Source organism: Periophthalmus magnuspinnatus, chromosome 7 (assembly GCF_009829125.3).
Source record: "Periophthalmus magnuspinnatus isolate fPerMag1 chromosome 7, fPerMag1.2.pri, whole genome shotgun sequence".
Lineage (NCBI taxonomy): Eukaryota > Metazoa > Chordata > Actinopteri > Gobiiformes > Gobiidae > Periophthalmus > Periophthalmus magnuspinnatus.
In genome coordinates, this window is record NC_047132.1 from 31,841,735 (window position 1) to 31,858,416 (window position 16,682).

Below are 16,682 nucleotides of genomic sequence, written 5' to 3' on the forward strand. Positions count from 1 at the left end.
AGCGCAGACACAAGACCCATAGAGCGCAGACACAGGACCCGTAGAGCGCAAACAGAACCCGTAGAGTGCAGACACAGGACCCATAGAGCGCAGACACAGGACCCATAGAGCGCAGACAGGACCCATAGATTGCAGACAGGACCCATAGAGGGCAGGCACAGGACCCATAGAGGGCAGGCACAGGACCCATAGAGCGCAGACACAGGACCCATAGAGCCCAGACACAGGACCCATAGAGCGCAGACACAGGACCCATAGAGGGCAAACACAGGACCCATAGAGCGCAGACACAGGACCCATAGAGCGCAGACAGGACCCATAGAGCGCAGACAGGACCCATAGAGCGCAGACAGGACCCATAGATTGCAGACAGGACCCATAGAGGGCAGGCACAGGACCCATAGAGCGCAGACAGAGGACCCATAGAGCGCAGACACAGGACCCATAGAGGGCAGACACAGGACCCATAGAGCGCAGATCCATAGAGTGCAAACAGAACCTATAGAGCACAGACAGGACCCATAAAGCGCAGACACAGGACCCATAGAGTGCGCACATTTAAACACAATCAAGAACATTTTTAAATTGACCTGATATGAAAAAGGGCCCAGTGCAGGTGTCACAGCACAGGGTTAGGGTTAGGGTTATGTGATGTGTCTGGTCTCTTAGTTTTTGTCTCAGTCGAGCTGCAGTGTTCTGAACATTCTGTGAGCGCTGTAGGGAGCCCTGGTCCAGCCCCACAGACAAAAAAATTACAAAAATCCAGACGCCGCCTTACAAATGTGCGGACTGCTTTTTAAACATCCACCTGTGGGAAGTACGTTACCTGGGGGTGAAAGGGTGTTTCAGGTCTTTAAAACATCATAAACCCTCAACCAGACCCTGATCAGCCTGGGTTGGTCGCCTGGATGAGACTTTATGAAGGTTTGGTTTGCTTCATAAACATTTGGCTGTGCTAGAACTGAACTGGGAAAAAAAGCTTTTGGTTATTTTACACATTTTAAGGACATGTAAAACTGGACAGATCGGTGCTACTAATGCACTTAAATAATGTGGAGATGAACATTTATAATCACACCTGCTCCTGTTTTTAACGTTTTATCTGGACCGTGCAGTTATGTGTTTTGTTTTTCTTTTGTTCTGTATTTGAACAGGACACTCATGAAAAAGAGACTGGTGTTCTCGTTGTGCTCTCCCTGTAAAAATAGACAGTTTTGTTTCTATTTCATCTCCCTGAACAAAAGCAACTGGTGTTGGTTCGCTTTGTTTGACAAAGATCTCAATAACGTCCATAGAGTGCAGTCAGGAAGAAGTTTCGGCCTTAGGAGCTTCACGGTAGAAGTCTGAACCTGGATCGCAGTGGAGACGTTGCCTCCATGGACTGGGTGAAGTCGTAAAGACGTCCAAGATGTTTCCTCTTCAGGTCAAAGTTCAAGATCTTTCGTTCTGACAGCCGGAAAGGCAAAGGCATTTTCCAACTGCCAACCTCGAAGACGAAAACCTACTTTTTTATTCATGAATCTATTAAATAACTGTATGCATTTCTCGAACGTTCTGACACTTGTTACGAGCAGAATCCATAAAATTATAATTTACAGTGCAACATTGTCGTTTGAATTGTAAAATAACAAAGCAAAGGTGTAAAAATTCAAAGCCAAACTGAGACTTTTATCTTTCGTGATGTTGTTTGTGCACGTTTTTGCTGCTCTGCCAGTTTCACGAGATTTTAATTTGATAACTGCGTTGCGGTTATGTGTAAGATGAATTTGCATACTACACTTCAGCCGCCGACGCCCTCTTCGTTTTCCCGTTTCTCGCCGACGAAACATCACCTTTCCGCATTCTTGCCGATGAAAAATCAACTCTCTGTTCAAATATTTTAACAGTTATTGCGTCTGCTGCAGGAAAACCCTACGTATGCTGCATTTTTTGAAACCTAAGACCTCCCCCGACCTCTCTGTTTGTCACTAAACCGCTTTCGTTTTTGACATAAATTTAAGAATCCTGCCCGAGGCTTTAAAGGCGAGGCTTTTTCTATGACATGTTGATACAGCAAACTGTTATAGATCATTTCTCCGACATTCCCACACTGCGAGAACTCCGACGGCGTGTCACTCATGATCGCGTTCGCCCATCAATCCTTTCTCCATCTCCTGTGCGAGATATTTCAGTCTGATTTGGAGGCAAACGACGGACTGAACTCAAATATTCTCGCAGTATTAACGAGCTCAGGTGTTCCTCCTGAGTACACAGCATCGCCCGCATGCTCATCTGTTAGCAAACACTTCTCGTTTACAGTTAACTCCCTGATAGTGAAACAAACTGCAGACTTCCAGCGTAACATCGTGCTCGTTTTGAGAACTTTCCAATAGAACGGGAAAGACAACAAACACTTTTTTATTACGGCTTTATCATCCCTCACATCGAGCGTCTTTGATATCATCTGAAGTGCTATAAACGAACACGATTTTTAATAAAACTGTCACAATGATTAGTACACCAAACCAATATTTACCTTGAAGCTTTTCTTTGCAGTATTACGGAACTTTGAGCTGTTTTTTTGTTAAACATTTGAGCAGTGGAAAGTTAACAAACAACCAACAACCTTCTATGTTTTGTTACAGACGTTCAGGAACTGCTTCAGTGTTTAAATATGCAATACGTTAATGTCAATACGACTTTTACAACAACCTTTTCCTGCAAATACTGTGTCAGCGCCAGCAGCATTAAATACTTACATTCTCTGCAATCTTTTCTGTAGTAATATATCACTTTTCAAAATGTGCGACTGGCCCGACTTTAAATAGTGATAGTATTTTTTCATTCTGTCTTGACTTGTAAGTATCCTCCCCAAGGGCAGAGTGATACTATAAGAGTGATACTACAAGAGTGATACTATAAGAGTGATACTATAAGAGTGATACTATAAGAGTGATACCATAAGAGTGATACTATAAGAGTGATACCATAAGAGTGATACTACAAGAGTGATACTACAAGAGTGATACCATAAGAGTGATACAATAAGAGCGATACTATAAGAGTGATACTATAAGAGTGATACTTTAAGAGGTGCTGTTAAAATGAGCTGATCTCTGACAAAAATATAAATGATTCGGTCGTTTTAATGAATGTGATATTTAAATGAACATTTAAATTTCACATTCTTCATTTTTTTAAGAGTGATACCACGAGTGATACCACAAGAGTGATACCACAAGAGTGATACAATAAGAGTGATACTACAAGAGTGATACTACAAAAGTGATACACTAAGAGTGATACTACAAGAGTGATACTACAAGAGTGATACTACAAGAGTGATACCATAAGAGTGATACAATAAGAGTGATACTACAAGAGTGATACTACAAGAGTGATACTACAAGAGTGATACTACAAGAGTGATACAATAAGAGTGATACTACAAGAGTGATACAACAAGAGTGATACAACAAGAGTGATACCACAAGAGTGATACCACAAGAGTGATACCACAAGAGTGATACCACAAGAGTGATACTACAAGAGTGATACCATAAGAGTGATACTACAAGAGTGATACTACAAGAGTGATACTACAAGAGTGATACCACAAGAGTGATACAATAAGAGTGATACTACAAGAGTGATACTACAAGAGTGATACAATAAGAGTGATACTATAAGAGTGATACTATAAGAGTGATACTATAAGAGTGATACTTTAAGAGGTGCTGTTAAAATGAGCTGATCTCTGACAAAAATATAAATGATTCGGTTGTTTTAATTTGTTCATTTAAATATCACATTCTTCATTTTTTTGACGCTCTGGATGTTCAGTGGTGAAAAGAGGCCAGTCATAAATTAGACATGGAAACACGAGCCAGAGCTGCGGAGATGTGAGTCCAGCCACGCTCCACACACACACACAGTAACACACACCCCAACACACACACAGTAACACAGATATACACACACAGTAACACAGATATACACACGCAAACACACCCCTACACACACAAACATACATACACACAGAGACGCACACACACATAAACACACATACACAGTAACACACAAACACATAAACACACAGAGATGCACACACACACACCCCACAGAGACACATACAAACACACACATACACAGAGACACACACAAACACACACACAAAGAGACACACTTCCACGCACACACACATGCACAAATACAAACACACACACACAGATGCACACACACACACCCCTACATGTACACACCGACACACACTCACACACACAGATGCAAGGAAGGAGAACACACACAGAGCACACACACAAACACATGGACACAGACACACACAAAAACACACACACGCAACCACACAGATACAAGGATGGAGCATAGACACGCACAGACACACATAAATGCACACACAGACAGACATACACACGCACACATACACAAACACACATATATATATACTCTCATATATATACACACACATACACACACACACATGCTCACAGATACAAGGAAGGAGCACACACAGACACAAACGCACAGACACAAACGCACAGACACAAACACACAGACACACCCATGCAGATACAGCACACACACACACACACACACACCTTTATACCTAAATGAACCTTCTATACGAGCCTCATATAAGAGCCGTCCCTCACACAGGTCTGACTCCATTTGAAGCACATTTAAAGTATCGGATCACACCTGTGAACGGAGTGAACAAACAGTTCTTTGTCGTAGCCAACCAGCGGCCTGCAGGCGCTGTGGGCGTCTCTGCTCTGTCTTTGCAGCTCAGGCAAACGTCCCACGGAGCACTTCTGCACGGGACTCCGACAACATGAGGAGGGCTGCTGCACTGCTTCTGCTGGTAGGGGCCTGAGTACTTTTAATACTTTTAATACTTTTAATTTTGCACTTCCTGGTCATTATGTAAAGCGTGTGACAGCAGGGGTAACGTACATGTATGGTATGGATTCAAAATGGCTGCAAGTTGCTATGATCCAGGGTTTTCATACAAACATTGATCAGTAAATATTTGGTGAATTCTGTCAAAAATAATTCCCTGTACTTTACAAATTAAAATTTTTATTCTGGTTTAAGACTAGACTGAACCCCACCTGTTCTCCCTGGCATTTAACTCTAGATACACAGGAGATGTTAGTGTTTTTATTGTTCTATTTCTACATATCGTGTTATCTGTATATGTGTTTTTCCTGATGTTTTTGATCAGCTGAGGTGGTTTTAAACGCGCTATATAAACAAACTTGAATTGAATGGAATCAAACAATCAACTTGTGGTTATAAATAAATATACAGTAGGAGAATTTACAAGTCTCAATTAATTATAAGTGTTTGCTTCTTCCACCTCCTGTTCGGAATTTTGGGTTTGAAGACCATATGAGTACGACTACGACTGGGAATTTTAAATATTTGCCTTCACGTATCTGTTGATTATTGTTTGTTTAAATATAATTTCATTTTTCATAAATCAAATACCCAAACAAATTATTATTATTGTTATTTTTTTAATTATTATTTTTATTATTTATATATATATTTATTTATTTATGTATTTATTTATTTTTATTTTTATTTTTTTTATTATGCCCAGGTTGCATCGGTGGCACTTTCATGTGTGGAGAAAAATTCCAGACGCTACAAAAGGGTAACTCCATACGTCCTGTAATGCTAACGAACAAAAAACACACAAAAAAACCTGAAACTTTTCTATGTCAACAGGAAGATCTTCTCGTAAGAAGCAAAAGACGATGGGTTTTATCGACAATCGAAATAACAGAAGAAGACCCGGGCCCGTTCCCAAAACAAATATCCCAGGTACTGTCTTTATTCTGCATCTTAAGTGTCAAGGTTCAGTCGGGTTTTCATGTTTGTCTCATACTTAAACCTCAACTTAAACATTTAAAGACAAATTCTGGGACATTTTTTGTTGGATAATCGTCGTCTCATCATTATTATCAGGAACTTTTATAAATGGATTTGTCTTTATTGCCCACCCCAGAACACGAGGAGTTAGAAAAGTATTTATTAAAATAACAAATAAATAAATAAATCACTATTAGGATTAAACTCAGGGTCGGGACCAAATTATTTTAAATTTACGATTTTTTAGTAATTTTTTTTTCGTATTACAGAGCATTTTTATGGTGTTAAAACAATTACAATTTGAAACTTGACTGAATATAATAATAATAATATTTATAAACAGATGCTGGAGTGAAAAAATACCCAAGTAAAAGTAAAAGTCAAATGAAAAAAAATCAATTTTAGTGAAAGTACTAAAAGTAAAAGTGTTTTGTGCAGATTTTGAGGTCTTGTGAGGCTTTAAATGTAGTGATTTTGGTACAGTTTTGTGCTGAATTTTGAGCAACAGAAACAATTGAACATCATTGAACAGAAAATGGATGGACAGAGAAACAACTGATTTATTGTAGCAGTTTTTCTTGATATATTTTTATTTGTTCAAACCCCTCGTCTTTTCAGCAGGTGTCAGACAACCACAAAAATATATATATATACTTTTATTTATTTTAGAAAACCTTTTCCCTCAAATGCCATTGTATTTATTTTTGTCTCTTCCAGATGTACAACGACCAGCTCGATAAAGTCGCTAAACACAAGTTCGTGATCAGTGGTTCGGGGGTGACCGATCCGCCTATGGGGGTGTTTTCTATTGACGAGACAAATGGGACGGTCTTCGCTCTCAAACCTGTCGACCGAGAAAGTTACAGCTGCTTCCATGTAAACTAAACTGACTAGTAAAGTATTTCAACAAAGATTTTTCATAGTTTACAATTTTAATGTGTTAACTGGACAAAATGTTGTAGGAGTGAAGACGTTTGGCGGCTGATCCAAACCAAACGTCTTCACTCCTGCGAAAATGGATCAAACTTGGACGACTGAGGGATTACGCAAAGATTTTTCCAAGTCTAATTACAATTAATGGATCTCTTTCAGATCAAGTTTGACATTTTGGACAAGAACACCAACGTGAAACTGGACAAGGAGCTGTCATTTGATGTGGCAATCAAAGATATAAACGACAATGCACCGAGATTTTTCAAGCCAAGAGTAATCGCGCTCGTCAACGAAAGCCATGATGAAGGTAAATATTGGCTTCAGTCAGCGAGCCAAGACCAAACCAGCTCGCTAACGCATTTCTTCATATTTTAGGCTTCTTGCCAGTGCAGCTACAAGCAACAGATCAAGACGAACCGAATTCGGAAAACTCAACAATAAAGTTCACCATGGTGTCGCAAACCCCCCAGGAACCAAAAATAGAGTTGGAGCAGATGGACCCCAGGATGGCCCAACTTAAATACAGCGGCTGTTTTGATTATGATGTAAGACACTATGGTTTGTTGCTAAGTTTGAGAAGTCGTTGAAAGATTCTGATGAACTTATACCTGCGTTTTTCAGAAAACAAAAAGGTACGATATTATTGTAAGAGCAGAAGACGGTGGAAAACCGGCTCTTTCTTCCACGGCGTCGATCACCCTCAAAATCCTCGATACAAACACTCATCTACCAACGTTTAAGGATGCACAGGTACGATTCAAACGTGACAAAAGTGCAACTACAACTATAAAATCTTGTGTATTTTTGTATGTTTTCAGTATTCTGGAGAAATTAATGAAAACGAGGTCAAAGACGAGATTTTGAGGTTAGCAGTGGAAGATAAGGACACACCAAACACGCCTGCGTGGAGGGCGAAGTACATCATCAAAGGAAATGAAGAGGGACTCTACAAGATTGTGACCGACCCCAAAACCAATGAAGGCATTTTCTCAGTTGTAAAGGTAAGACATTTATCTTTAGCGCAGAAAATTTACAGTAACAATCCAACAAACGTTTCTTAGCCTAGTTATAATAGTCTTTTTTTTTCCAGATTTCTCTAAACCAGTTTAACTTCTGCACATGATTATAAAGTTTTCTGTTCACTGTAGCCTCTAGTGCTCATTTCACTGAGATGGGGGGGGGGGGGGGAAACATTTGGTTATTTTGCTTCCCAAAAATTGAAAATATTTTAAGGACATGCAAAATTGGAGAAAAAAAAACTTCGGTGCCATTAATGCACTTTAATAATCTGGTGATAAACATTTATAACTACACCTGCTTCTGTTTTTAATGTTTAACCTCCTAAGACCCGAGCTCTTTCATGACTTTATTAAATTCTCTTTGTTATTTGGGCTGATTGGACCTGATGAGAGTAAAAATAAATAATTATCTTTTTACATTATGTAGTTTATGAGAAAAATGATGTAACTCGAATGTCCTCATATGTGACATTTTAATCATTTTGATAAAACATATGAATAATGATTTGCAAAAACTATTTATTAAGACCCTGCACACAGAAACTTGTCCTGAGTAAAAACAAAATGAGAAACAACAATTGTGCCTCTTGGAACAGTGTGTCTCATGTGAAGAGACAGGAGGAGGAAGATATGTGACTTTACAAAAATAAAAATTAAAAAAATATATTCTAAACATTTTAAACTGTTCAAAAATTTCTAAATTGAATATATTTGCATTGTTTCTATTCTTGTTGCTGTTATTCTTCTTCTAAAAATTTACATTTTGGCCGCGACAACCCAAAATGTGTTGTCCACATATGAGGACGCCAGGTCTCAGTAGGATAAACGGACCTATGTAGTTTGTTTTCTGTTTGTTTTTTATTCTATAACAGACAAATCAGGCATCTTCTTTCCCCAAGGTCACTCCCACTAGCGGTAGCAACAGGTTGACTCTTTGGTTGCCATGTCGGAATTTCAAATGTGGAATTCGGGTCCCTGTTGGCCTCTATAACTGCTCCAGCCTCGACGAGCTTCATTTTAATGGAGTTAAACGCTGTGGGCAACGTCACACTCACTCAGTCCACTTCTTTACTCAGGCTAGGACTACAGCCTTCGCGGTTTTCTCACATTCAACAGGCTAAATAAAATAAATGCCCCAGTACAACATCTCACAGCAGACTGCTTTTTCTTTCAGGGTAAAGACTACGTCACTACGACAGTCATCCAGATCCAGATAGAAGTGGTAAACGAGGAGTCTTACTTTCACTGTAAATATAAACCTGACCCTGCTCCCAAACCCAACTCCATCAACATCAGCCTCACAGTCGTCGACATGAACGACCCACCGGTGTTTGAAAATCCCATAACAAATATTCACCAAAAGGAGGAGGACCCGCCGGGTAAAGTGCTGTACACCCCAAAGGTCACGGACGATGACTCGGATCTTTCCAAAATCAGGTTCGTGCTCCTGGATGAGCCCGCTGGTTGGATGAAAATAGATCCAAAAACAGGACAAGTATCAACTGCCAAAAAGCTGGACCGAGAATCGCCTTTTGTCGACCGTAACAACGTTTATACAGTCATTGTTGGCGCCATAGACGATGGTAAGTACGGGAAGATTTCTGGAAATTACATCCAATCTTTGGTGGTGACTTTTCTGAATTAAAGTTCCCACATCACACGGTTTTCTGATCTACGTTATAATCTAGTTTCCTCATCACAAACAGACCTGGAGTTGTGTTTTGTTTCATTCACACATGTTTAACACACAAACCCTGTGTATTTAAGTCTCTCAAACTGAAAACGCTCTGTTCCACCTCGTGATGTCATCATGTGGTGATACAGGAAGTGCTCCACTGTGTTTTTAAACTCCACACATCTTCACTAGAATCATTTGGATGATTTCAGCCTCTGGAATTGCCAATCTACTACTGAACTAAAAGTAAAAGGAGCTGTTAACTTGAAAACTGCTTCATGACATCACAAGGTGGAACAGAGCATTTTGATCTTTGGAGATGCAGATAGACTAACAATAAAGTCTTGTTCAAACATGTGTGAATGAAACAAAACACAGCTCCAGGCAAGAGAAGTTTATTTGTAGAGCACAATTCGTACACAAAGTAATTCAAAGTGCTTTACAGAATAAGAAACACATTGAAATCACAAACAAATCAAAACATAATCACAAATAATATATTCACAGATAAACAGAACCATTTGAGCCTGGACTTAAACATTGTCTCACATCTTCAGGAAGAATGTTCCAGGTTTAAACTGCAGAAAACTGAAACACTGATTCCCCATGTTTAGTCCTGGTTTAGTCCTGGTTTAGTCCTGGTTTAGCCCTGGTTTAGTCCTGGTTTAGTCCTGGTTTAGTCCTGGTTTAGTCCTGATTTAGTCCTGGTTTATTCTTGGTTTATTCTTGGTTTAGTCCTGGTTTAGTCCTGGTTTAGTCCCGGTTCAGTTCTGCTTTCGTCCTGGTTTAGTCCTGCTTTAGTCCTGCTTTAGTCCTGCTTTAGTCCTGCTTTAGTCCCGCTTTAGTCCCACTTTAGTCCCACTTTAGTCCCGCTTTAGTCCTGACTCTGGCATCAGCAGGAGGGCGGTCCCTGAAGTCCTCAGAGTGTGAGTTGGCTCATGTGGCTCTAAAATGTCGGAGATGTAACTCCAGGTATGTTTTGAGGAGGTTATAACAAGAACTTTTAACATTTAGTCTTTCTCATTCATACTCACCTTGTTCCGGAATTAACGTTGGCGCTGCCATTGTCATTCGGGGTGTGTTATTTTGCGTGGGGCTGCTGATCTTGACAGCAAACAAGTTCTACAGACACTATAGAGCCACTTAAAGAATCGGTGCAGTGTCGACTTGTTGGTCACATGATCTTTGACGGGTTTGACAATCAACACTACTTTATATCAGATTTCAATGCCAAAACTTTTCCCAAATTCTCCACTGAAATGAATGGGATTCCCACTTAACTGAAAAAGCCACCACGAAGAAAGCACGACTTAGGAGCATTTAGACGCAAAAGTGGGCGGGGCCGAATAAGATCAATACTTGAGTCCTTTAATCAAGAGGTCCACAGCCAAAACTCTCACAAAAGCAATGAGTTTGGGGCAGATTTCAGACTAAAAGGCAATGATTATAATAAATACATCGTTTACGTTCAGGAAGTTAATGCCATTTTAAGTGTTTTTTAAAAAAATCTAAAACTGAAGCCCTAAATGAGCCCTAAATGTGATAGAAACAAAACATCACAACGTCATGTTTTTATGTAGGTAAACCTGAAGCCACCGGGACCGGCACCATCTTGATTCACCTGAAGGACATCAACGACCACAAGCCCAAGCTCGTCAACAGTTCTGCGATATTCTGCACAAATATGGGCTCGATCCCAGTGAGGGTGGAGGATCTGGACGCCGCTCCGTACAGTGCGCCGTTTTCCTTTGCGTTGGACGACAGCGACAGCAAACTGAAAGAATACTGGAAACTTGATCCCACCTTTGGTATGTACTAACTTTTCTGAATTAAAGGGTCAATATTACGCTGTTTTCTGATCTGTGTTATACTTCACTGTAATAATAAAGGAGTCTAGGCGTGTTTTTGAGGAGGCAACAGCTTTAGAACATGGCTTGAAACTCACAAGAATCCATTTCGTGTAACATAGGACCTTTAATTGTACTGTAAATGTCGGAAAAAACAAACTTTTCTTTTGATTTAGGTAATGCGAGCACACTGTCTATGGAAAAAACCCTCGCCCTCGGTAACTACTCGATACCACTGCTCCTTGAAGATCAACAAAACATGAAGAACACTGAGACTCTCTCTGTCGTGGTGTGCGAGTGCGGCCAAACTAACACCTGCCTCAAACAGCCCCTGACGGTGGATATGGGCGGAGCCGCCATCGGACTGATCGTCGGGTCACTGCTACTGTTTTTGTGTAAGCCGAGTTTATGATGAAATTATACTAAAACCATAGACTGGATATGTAAATGAACGTAGCTAACCTGCTAGTCGCCGTGTTCTAAACAGGAATTGATCATGGGTACGCTTCCGGCTCCGTCGATTCTGGCTCCAATTCACTTTCTATTGAAAAACTGTCCTCTCTCTGTACCTGCTGCTGTCAGACTCGTCATTTTGGTCTTAAATGTTCGTATTAACCCTCTACATGATCCTGGGGTTTTTATTTCACTATTGTGTCTGTAAATCAAGATATGAACATTAATAACAGACAAATCAGGCGCCTTTTTTCCCGTGGTTGCTCCCGCTAGCGTTAGCAACAGGTTTGATTGACAGCGTTGCTAAGCTAAACCAGGGCGGGAAGGCGTTACTTTGAACAACCTCGCTCCTGATTGGCTCTTTGGTTGCTATGATACTCGCAGTCGGAATTCCAAATACACAACTCGGCTCCAAATTCACCGCTGTAACTGCTAGCCTCGATTAGCTTCATTTGACTGGAGCTGAACGCTGAGGGTGACGTCACACTCATTTATCCCGCTTCTTCGCTTCTTCACACCGTCTACGGTTAGAAGCACGCAGTAAATTCTCCCTCTCTGAATGGTTCGCAGTGCTGCTGTTGGCGATCGCGTGCCACTGCGGCAGACATTTCCAGAAGCTCCCGCACGCTTACATCGACGAGGGAAACCAGACTCTCATTAAGTACAATCAAGAAGGAGGCAGCTCAGAGTGCAAGGTGAGTTAAGGAGATCTGCGAACGCAAACACGAGCTAATCACAAAACTGGCTGGTTCACTTCCTGCTCTGTCCCAGGCTGAACCCTCCATGTTTCTGATGACGACGACGAATACGACAACCAATAACATCACGGTCACGGATTCTCAAAAGATGCTTCAGGTATCGACAACTCCCAACGCAGTACAACACATGAAGTACATGCTAGCGCCACGGATAAACGATGATATTGGAACTACTTTATGCCACTGATACAAAACAGGATAATCCCAGTAAACGTATTTTTAAATTGTCTTATTAAAAAGGCATAAACTGGAGTAAATAAATCGCACAATGAACTAATAATCTTGCCTGGGATTCAGAAAACACACGGTCGGTGAACCTCCCCGTTTTCAAATGGGGTGGATCAGCCAATCGGGGACACGCATGGACCGTCCGTATCATAATATCCGTAATACAGAAAAAATACGAAAAACATGATGGAGAAGCGCTGAACTGTTAATCTGAGGTGAGATAAATTTGATTTTATTTGTAAATCTTATGTGACTAATGAGGCTCCTTCATTTCACGTGTCACTCAAAAGAAAACAAATCTGATTGGACGATCACGTTTGAGAAGCAACGGAGGGATGTGGGACCAGACTGATGACAATCTGTTTAAAAAATACACTGGACCTGCCACGCAATCAGTAATCAGTGACAGAAGTTGTTTATTCAGCGTTCTACACCTCAAACTTACATAAACATGACAAAAATCTCCCTATTTTTAAGAAGAAATTGTACGTTTGATGAATACTGAGACACAAAACACATGGTTCTGTGTCATATAATGTAATAACGAATGAATGAATCCGTTTTATTATTTTGTCTTATGCCGAGCCCTTTAATGGGTTTATAAGACGCCATTAACAAAATACGATAAAATACAATAAACCAGCTGCCAGACGTGTGCTACAAACCCCAATTGACTTATTTAAACAAACTCATTTGCCGCTTCTTCCAGGTTTTACAGAGAAATGACGCAAACTTATAAACATTACAATGAAACAACCGTGTCGTCTTTACACCAGAACATATCAGAGCGCTGGGGGAACATTTAATCAAATAAAGAAGTTCTAAATTCATCATAAAATGGACAAAACAGCAAAAAAAAAAAAAGAGCTTCACTTTCCACTTCGCCAACTCACATAAACCTCAAAGTCTTTCTTCTTCAGGGGCTTGAGAGGAGAAGGATTCCTGTGCAGCTGCGCCATCCACGATCTTAGAATAATAAAATAACATAGTAATCATCGTGACAGGCCTCCTCGTTCCAAACCTCAGTGTAGGCTCCTGTCAGTCAAAGTCGTGTGAAGCGGCGTTCAGCTCGGGCCATAAATAGCAGGGTTTGTTTTATATAACGTGACTCAAATGATTGGAATGTGTTGACGGCAAAAGAGATACGGTTAATTCAGGATTCAGCGTAAAGATAACGTAAAAGTTTGAAGTGAAACGCAACTTTTATTCTCTACAAAAACACACTTTTCTTACATTAGGCTCATTCACTTTTGGAGTTGGACCCAATGATAAAAGATACTTGCCCAAACTTGATTTTGGCCGAGCAGAGCGTCTGCCTACGAGCTACACATTTATTACGTTTAATTACATAACACAAATGATAAAATAGAGCTTTTTTTTAGATTGGAAACAAACGTAACTATGTTTTTTCATGATATGTCCAGCCGATGATATCGACTTTTACTGAAGAGACTCGCGTTCAGGACAATTATGAAGAGGAGATGGGCACGATGTACCAGGGCGGCATGAGAAGCAACGGCATGTACAGCTTTGTGAGTAAAGCACAGGGAATTATTCACAGACTAACAGGGGGATCTTTTACCAAGGCCAATCCTGGTTTAGTCCTGGTTTAGACCTGGTTTAGACCTGGTTTAGACCTGGTTTAGACCTGGTTTAGACCTGGTTTAGACCTGGTTTAGTTCCAGTTTAGTCCTAGTTTAGACCTAATTTAGACTCGGTTTAGACCTAGTTTAGACCTAGTTTAGTCTTGGTTTAGTCCTGGTTTAGTCCTCTCTTTGTCCTGGTTTAGAACTAGTTTAGACCTGGTTCAGTCCTGGTTTAGACCTGGTTTAGTCCTTGGTTTAAATCCGGTTTAGTCCTGCTTTAGTCCTGCTTTAGTCCTGCTTTAGTCCTGCTTTAGTCCTGCTTTAGTCCTGCTTTTGTCCTGCTTTTGTCCTGGTTTAGTCCCGCTTTAGTCCCGCTTTAGTCCCGCTTTAGTCCCGCTTTAGTCCCGCTTTAGTCCCGGTTTAGTCTCGGTTTAGTCTCGGTTTAGTCCCGGTTTAGTCCCGGTTTAGTCCCGGTTTAGTCCCGGTTTAGTCCCGCTTCAGTCCCGCTTCAGTCCCGCTTCAGTCCCAGTTCTACTATTGTTCTACTGAGAATCAAAGCTCTCTCTGCGTCTCTTCTCAGGACACGTGGGGAAACAGGGGGAGCCTGTACAGGGTAAGTACAGAGACAGTGTGAGTCTTTGGGACAGAATGAAACAGATGAACTGGATCTGGTCCTTGTGAACAGGGCACATCCCGGTACAGTCGCTACAGTCTCCAGGTCAACCAGCACATCTCAGAGCACCTTCAGAAGGTAAGACGCAGCACTGGTGGGAGGAGCTAAGTTTTGATGTATGGAAGTATCTAAATGGGTTTATTTCTTTTGTTAGAAATTGCACTTGCTGTCCGGCGGCCAGGCAGAAGATGTGGGGTACCACCCTCACGAGTACGCCTACGAGGGAAACGGCAGCCGGAGCCAATCGCTGGATCAGCTTTCTATGGGCAACTTGGATGATCTGCAGTTTCTGGATGATTTGGGGCCAAAGTTCAAGACTCTGGGAGGAATCTGTCAAAATGGCATTGAGCAGAAGAACATACGTTTCTGAAAACTTGACAGAAATGAGGAGATATATTGTTTGACAATGTTTGGATCTCCTACAAACGGACCTGAACTGAGCGGAAATGCTAAAATGGCACTATCCCATCAAATGGGACCTTTTGTCGTGTGCGCTGTGTGAAGATGGATCTAATGCACTGGTGGACCTGCTGGGGAAGAGTAAATACTGGGACAAACTGCAGCTTTGGATTCAAGCTTAATGGATTTTTCATTATGGACAGTATTATGTTTTTGCTGAAGCTTTACTACGGGGCAGAAACGGGGGTTTTGTTTGTGACAATTTAAGTTTATGTCCAATTCAATGTTTTTTATGATGATGAAATCAAAACCTTTTTTAGGAAATGTAACGGATGAGAAACAGGAGTTGGTGGAGATGTATAAATACTTTTTAGATACAGTGCTAACAAACAGAAAATGCCTTCACAGGGATTTATTTATTTTTGGCGTTTTTGCCTTTGGGACAAAGATCTTGACTGGAATGTTTCTTACAGATTGTACAAACTCCGCTGACACACGTTGTCCTTATTTGAATATTAATTTAAAACTGTCTGTAAGTTTTAAATTAATAAGTTTGATTTAAAGTTGCCTTTTTAACTTTAAATCAAACTTTTTCAAACTATTCCAGTGCTCAGTATCAAACAAAGCCAGATTCTTTGCAAAATGACAGTTAAGGCAAAAAAAAAAACAGCTTTGAAATGGAATGTGTTTTTCTTTCTGTAAAAGGTTCTGAAGGTGCGACTAGCTGCAGCTTGAACAGGACATAAAACTGTTTTCAATCACTGAGCCCTTATGGCTGTATGATGTTTGATTAGTCGACATTTCTTGTGGTTATTCTCACGAACTGGTCTTGTCAATCCGGTTTTGTTTGTAGATGCAGCGAGATAAGGTTGGCTCGAGTTCAAAAACCTACACCTGATCTTAAAAAACTTGTTACAGTTCAAACATAAGTACGTTTTGTCCATGCATGTTCGTAAATCCCTTAACACACGCAGCCTCTGAGCAAAAAGACACTTAAACAGTAGCATCACAATCATGTTTATCTGGATTTTATTTTCCTTATGACGATCTTTTGTAAAAAATAACTCACTCCAGCCCTCAGAACTTAATGGACATGAATCTGTTTGTATACTTTTGTAATAAAACGCACAACTGCTCATTCTCCAAATCATTAATAAACTGTAAAGACAAATAGAAGAAAACTTCGCTTGCTTTGGGTTTATGAAAATGTGAAAGGTGCGCCCCCTGCTGGCTG

At 40.6% G+C, this 16,682-nt stretch overlaps 1 protein-coding gene across 1 annotated transcript; it reads left to right on the top strand.

Moving 5' to 3' along the window:
• The first annotated feature begins 4,649 nt into the window (after window positions 1-4,649).
• cdh26.1 (cadherin 26, tandem duplicate 1) lies at window positions 4,650-16,490 on the top strand. The gene is made up of 17 exons (XM_055223002.1): window positions 4,650-4,861; window positions 5,606-5,659; window positions 5,734-5,829; window positions 6,595-6,753; window positions 6,970-7,117; window positions 7,186-7,355; window positions 7,432-7,560; window positions 7,629-7,811; window positions 9,004-9,412; window positions 11,085-11,312; window positions 11,528-11,746; window positions 12,375-12,499; window positions 12,576-12,659; window positions 14,215-14,322; window positions 14,957-14,989; window positions 15,062-15,127; window positions 15,204-16,490. Exons 1-17 carry the CDS (start codon window positions 4,832-4,834, stop codon window positions 15,417-15,419), a joined length of 2,457 nt encoding a protein of 818 aa, XP_055078977.1. The 5' UTR covers window positions 4,650-4,831; the 3' UTR covers window positions 15,420-16,490.
• The last annotated feature ends 192 nt before the right edge of the window (window positions 16,491-16,682 follow it).

What these genes read in the sequence shown, in the direction of transcription:
- cdh26.1 (XM_055223002.1), top strand. Translation starts at nt 4,832, where the DNA reads ATGAGGAGGGCTGCTGCACTGCTTCTGCTG. An exon ending in CTGCTGCACTGCTTCTGCTG is followed by an intron (nt 4,862 to 5,605) that starts GTAGGGGCCTGA and finishes TATTATGCCCAG; the next exon opens with GTTGCATCGGTGGCACTTTC. An exon ending in TCTCAGAGCACCTTCAGAAG is followed by an intron (nt 15,128 to 15,203) that starts GTAAGACGCAGC and finishes TTCTTTTGTTAG; the next exon opens with AAATTGCACTTGCTGTCCGG.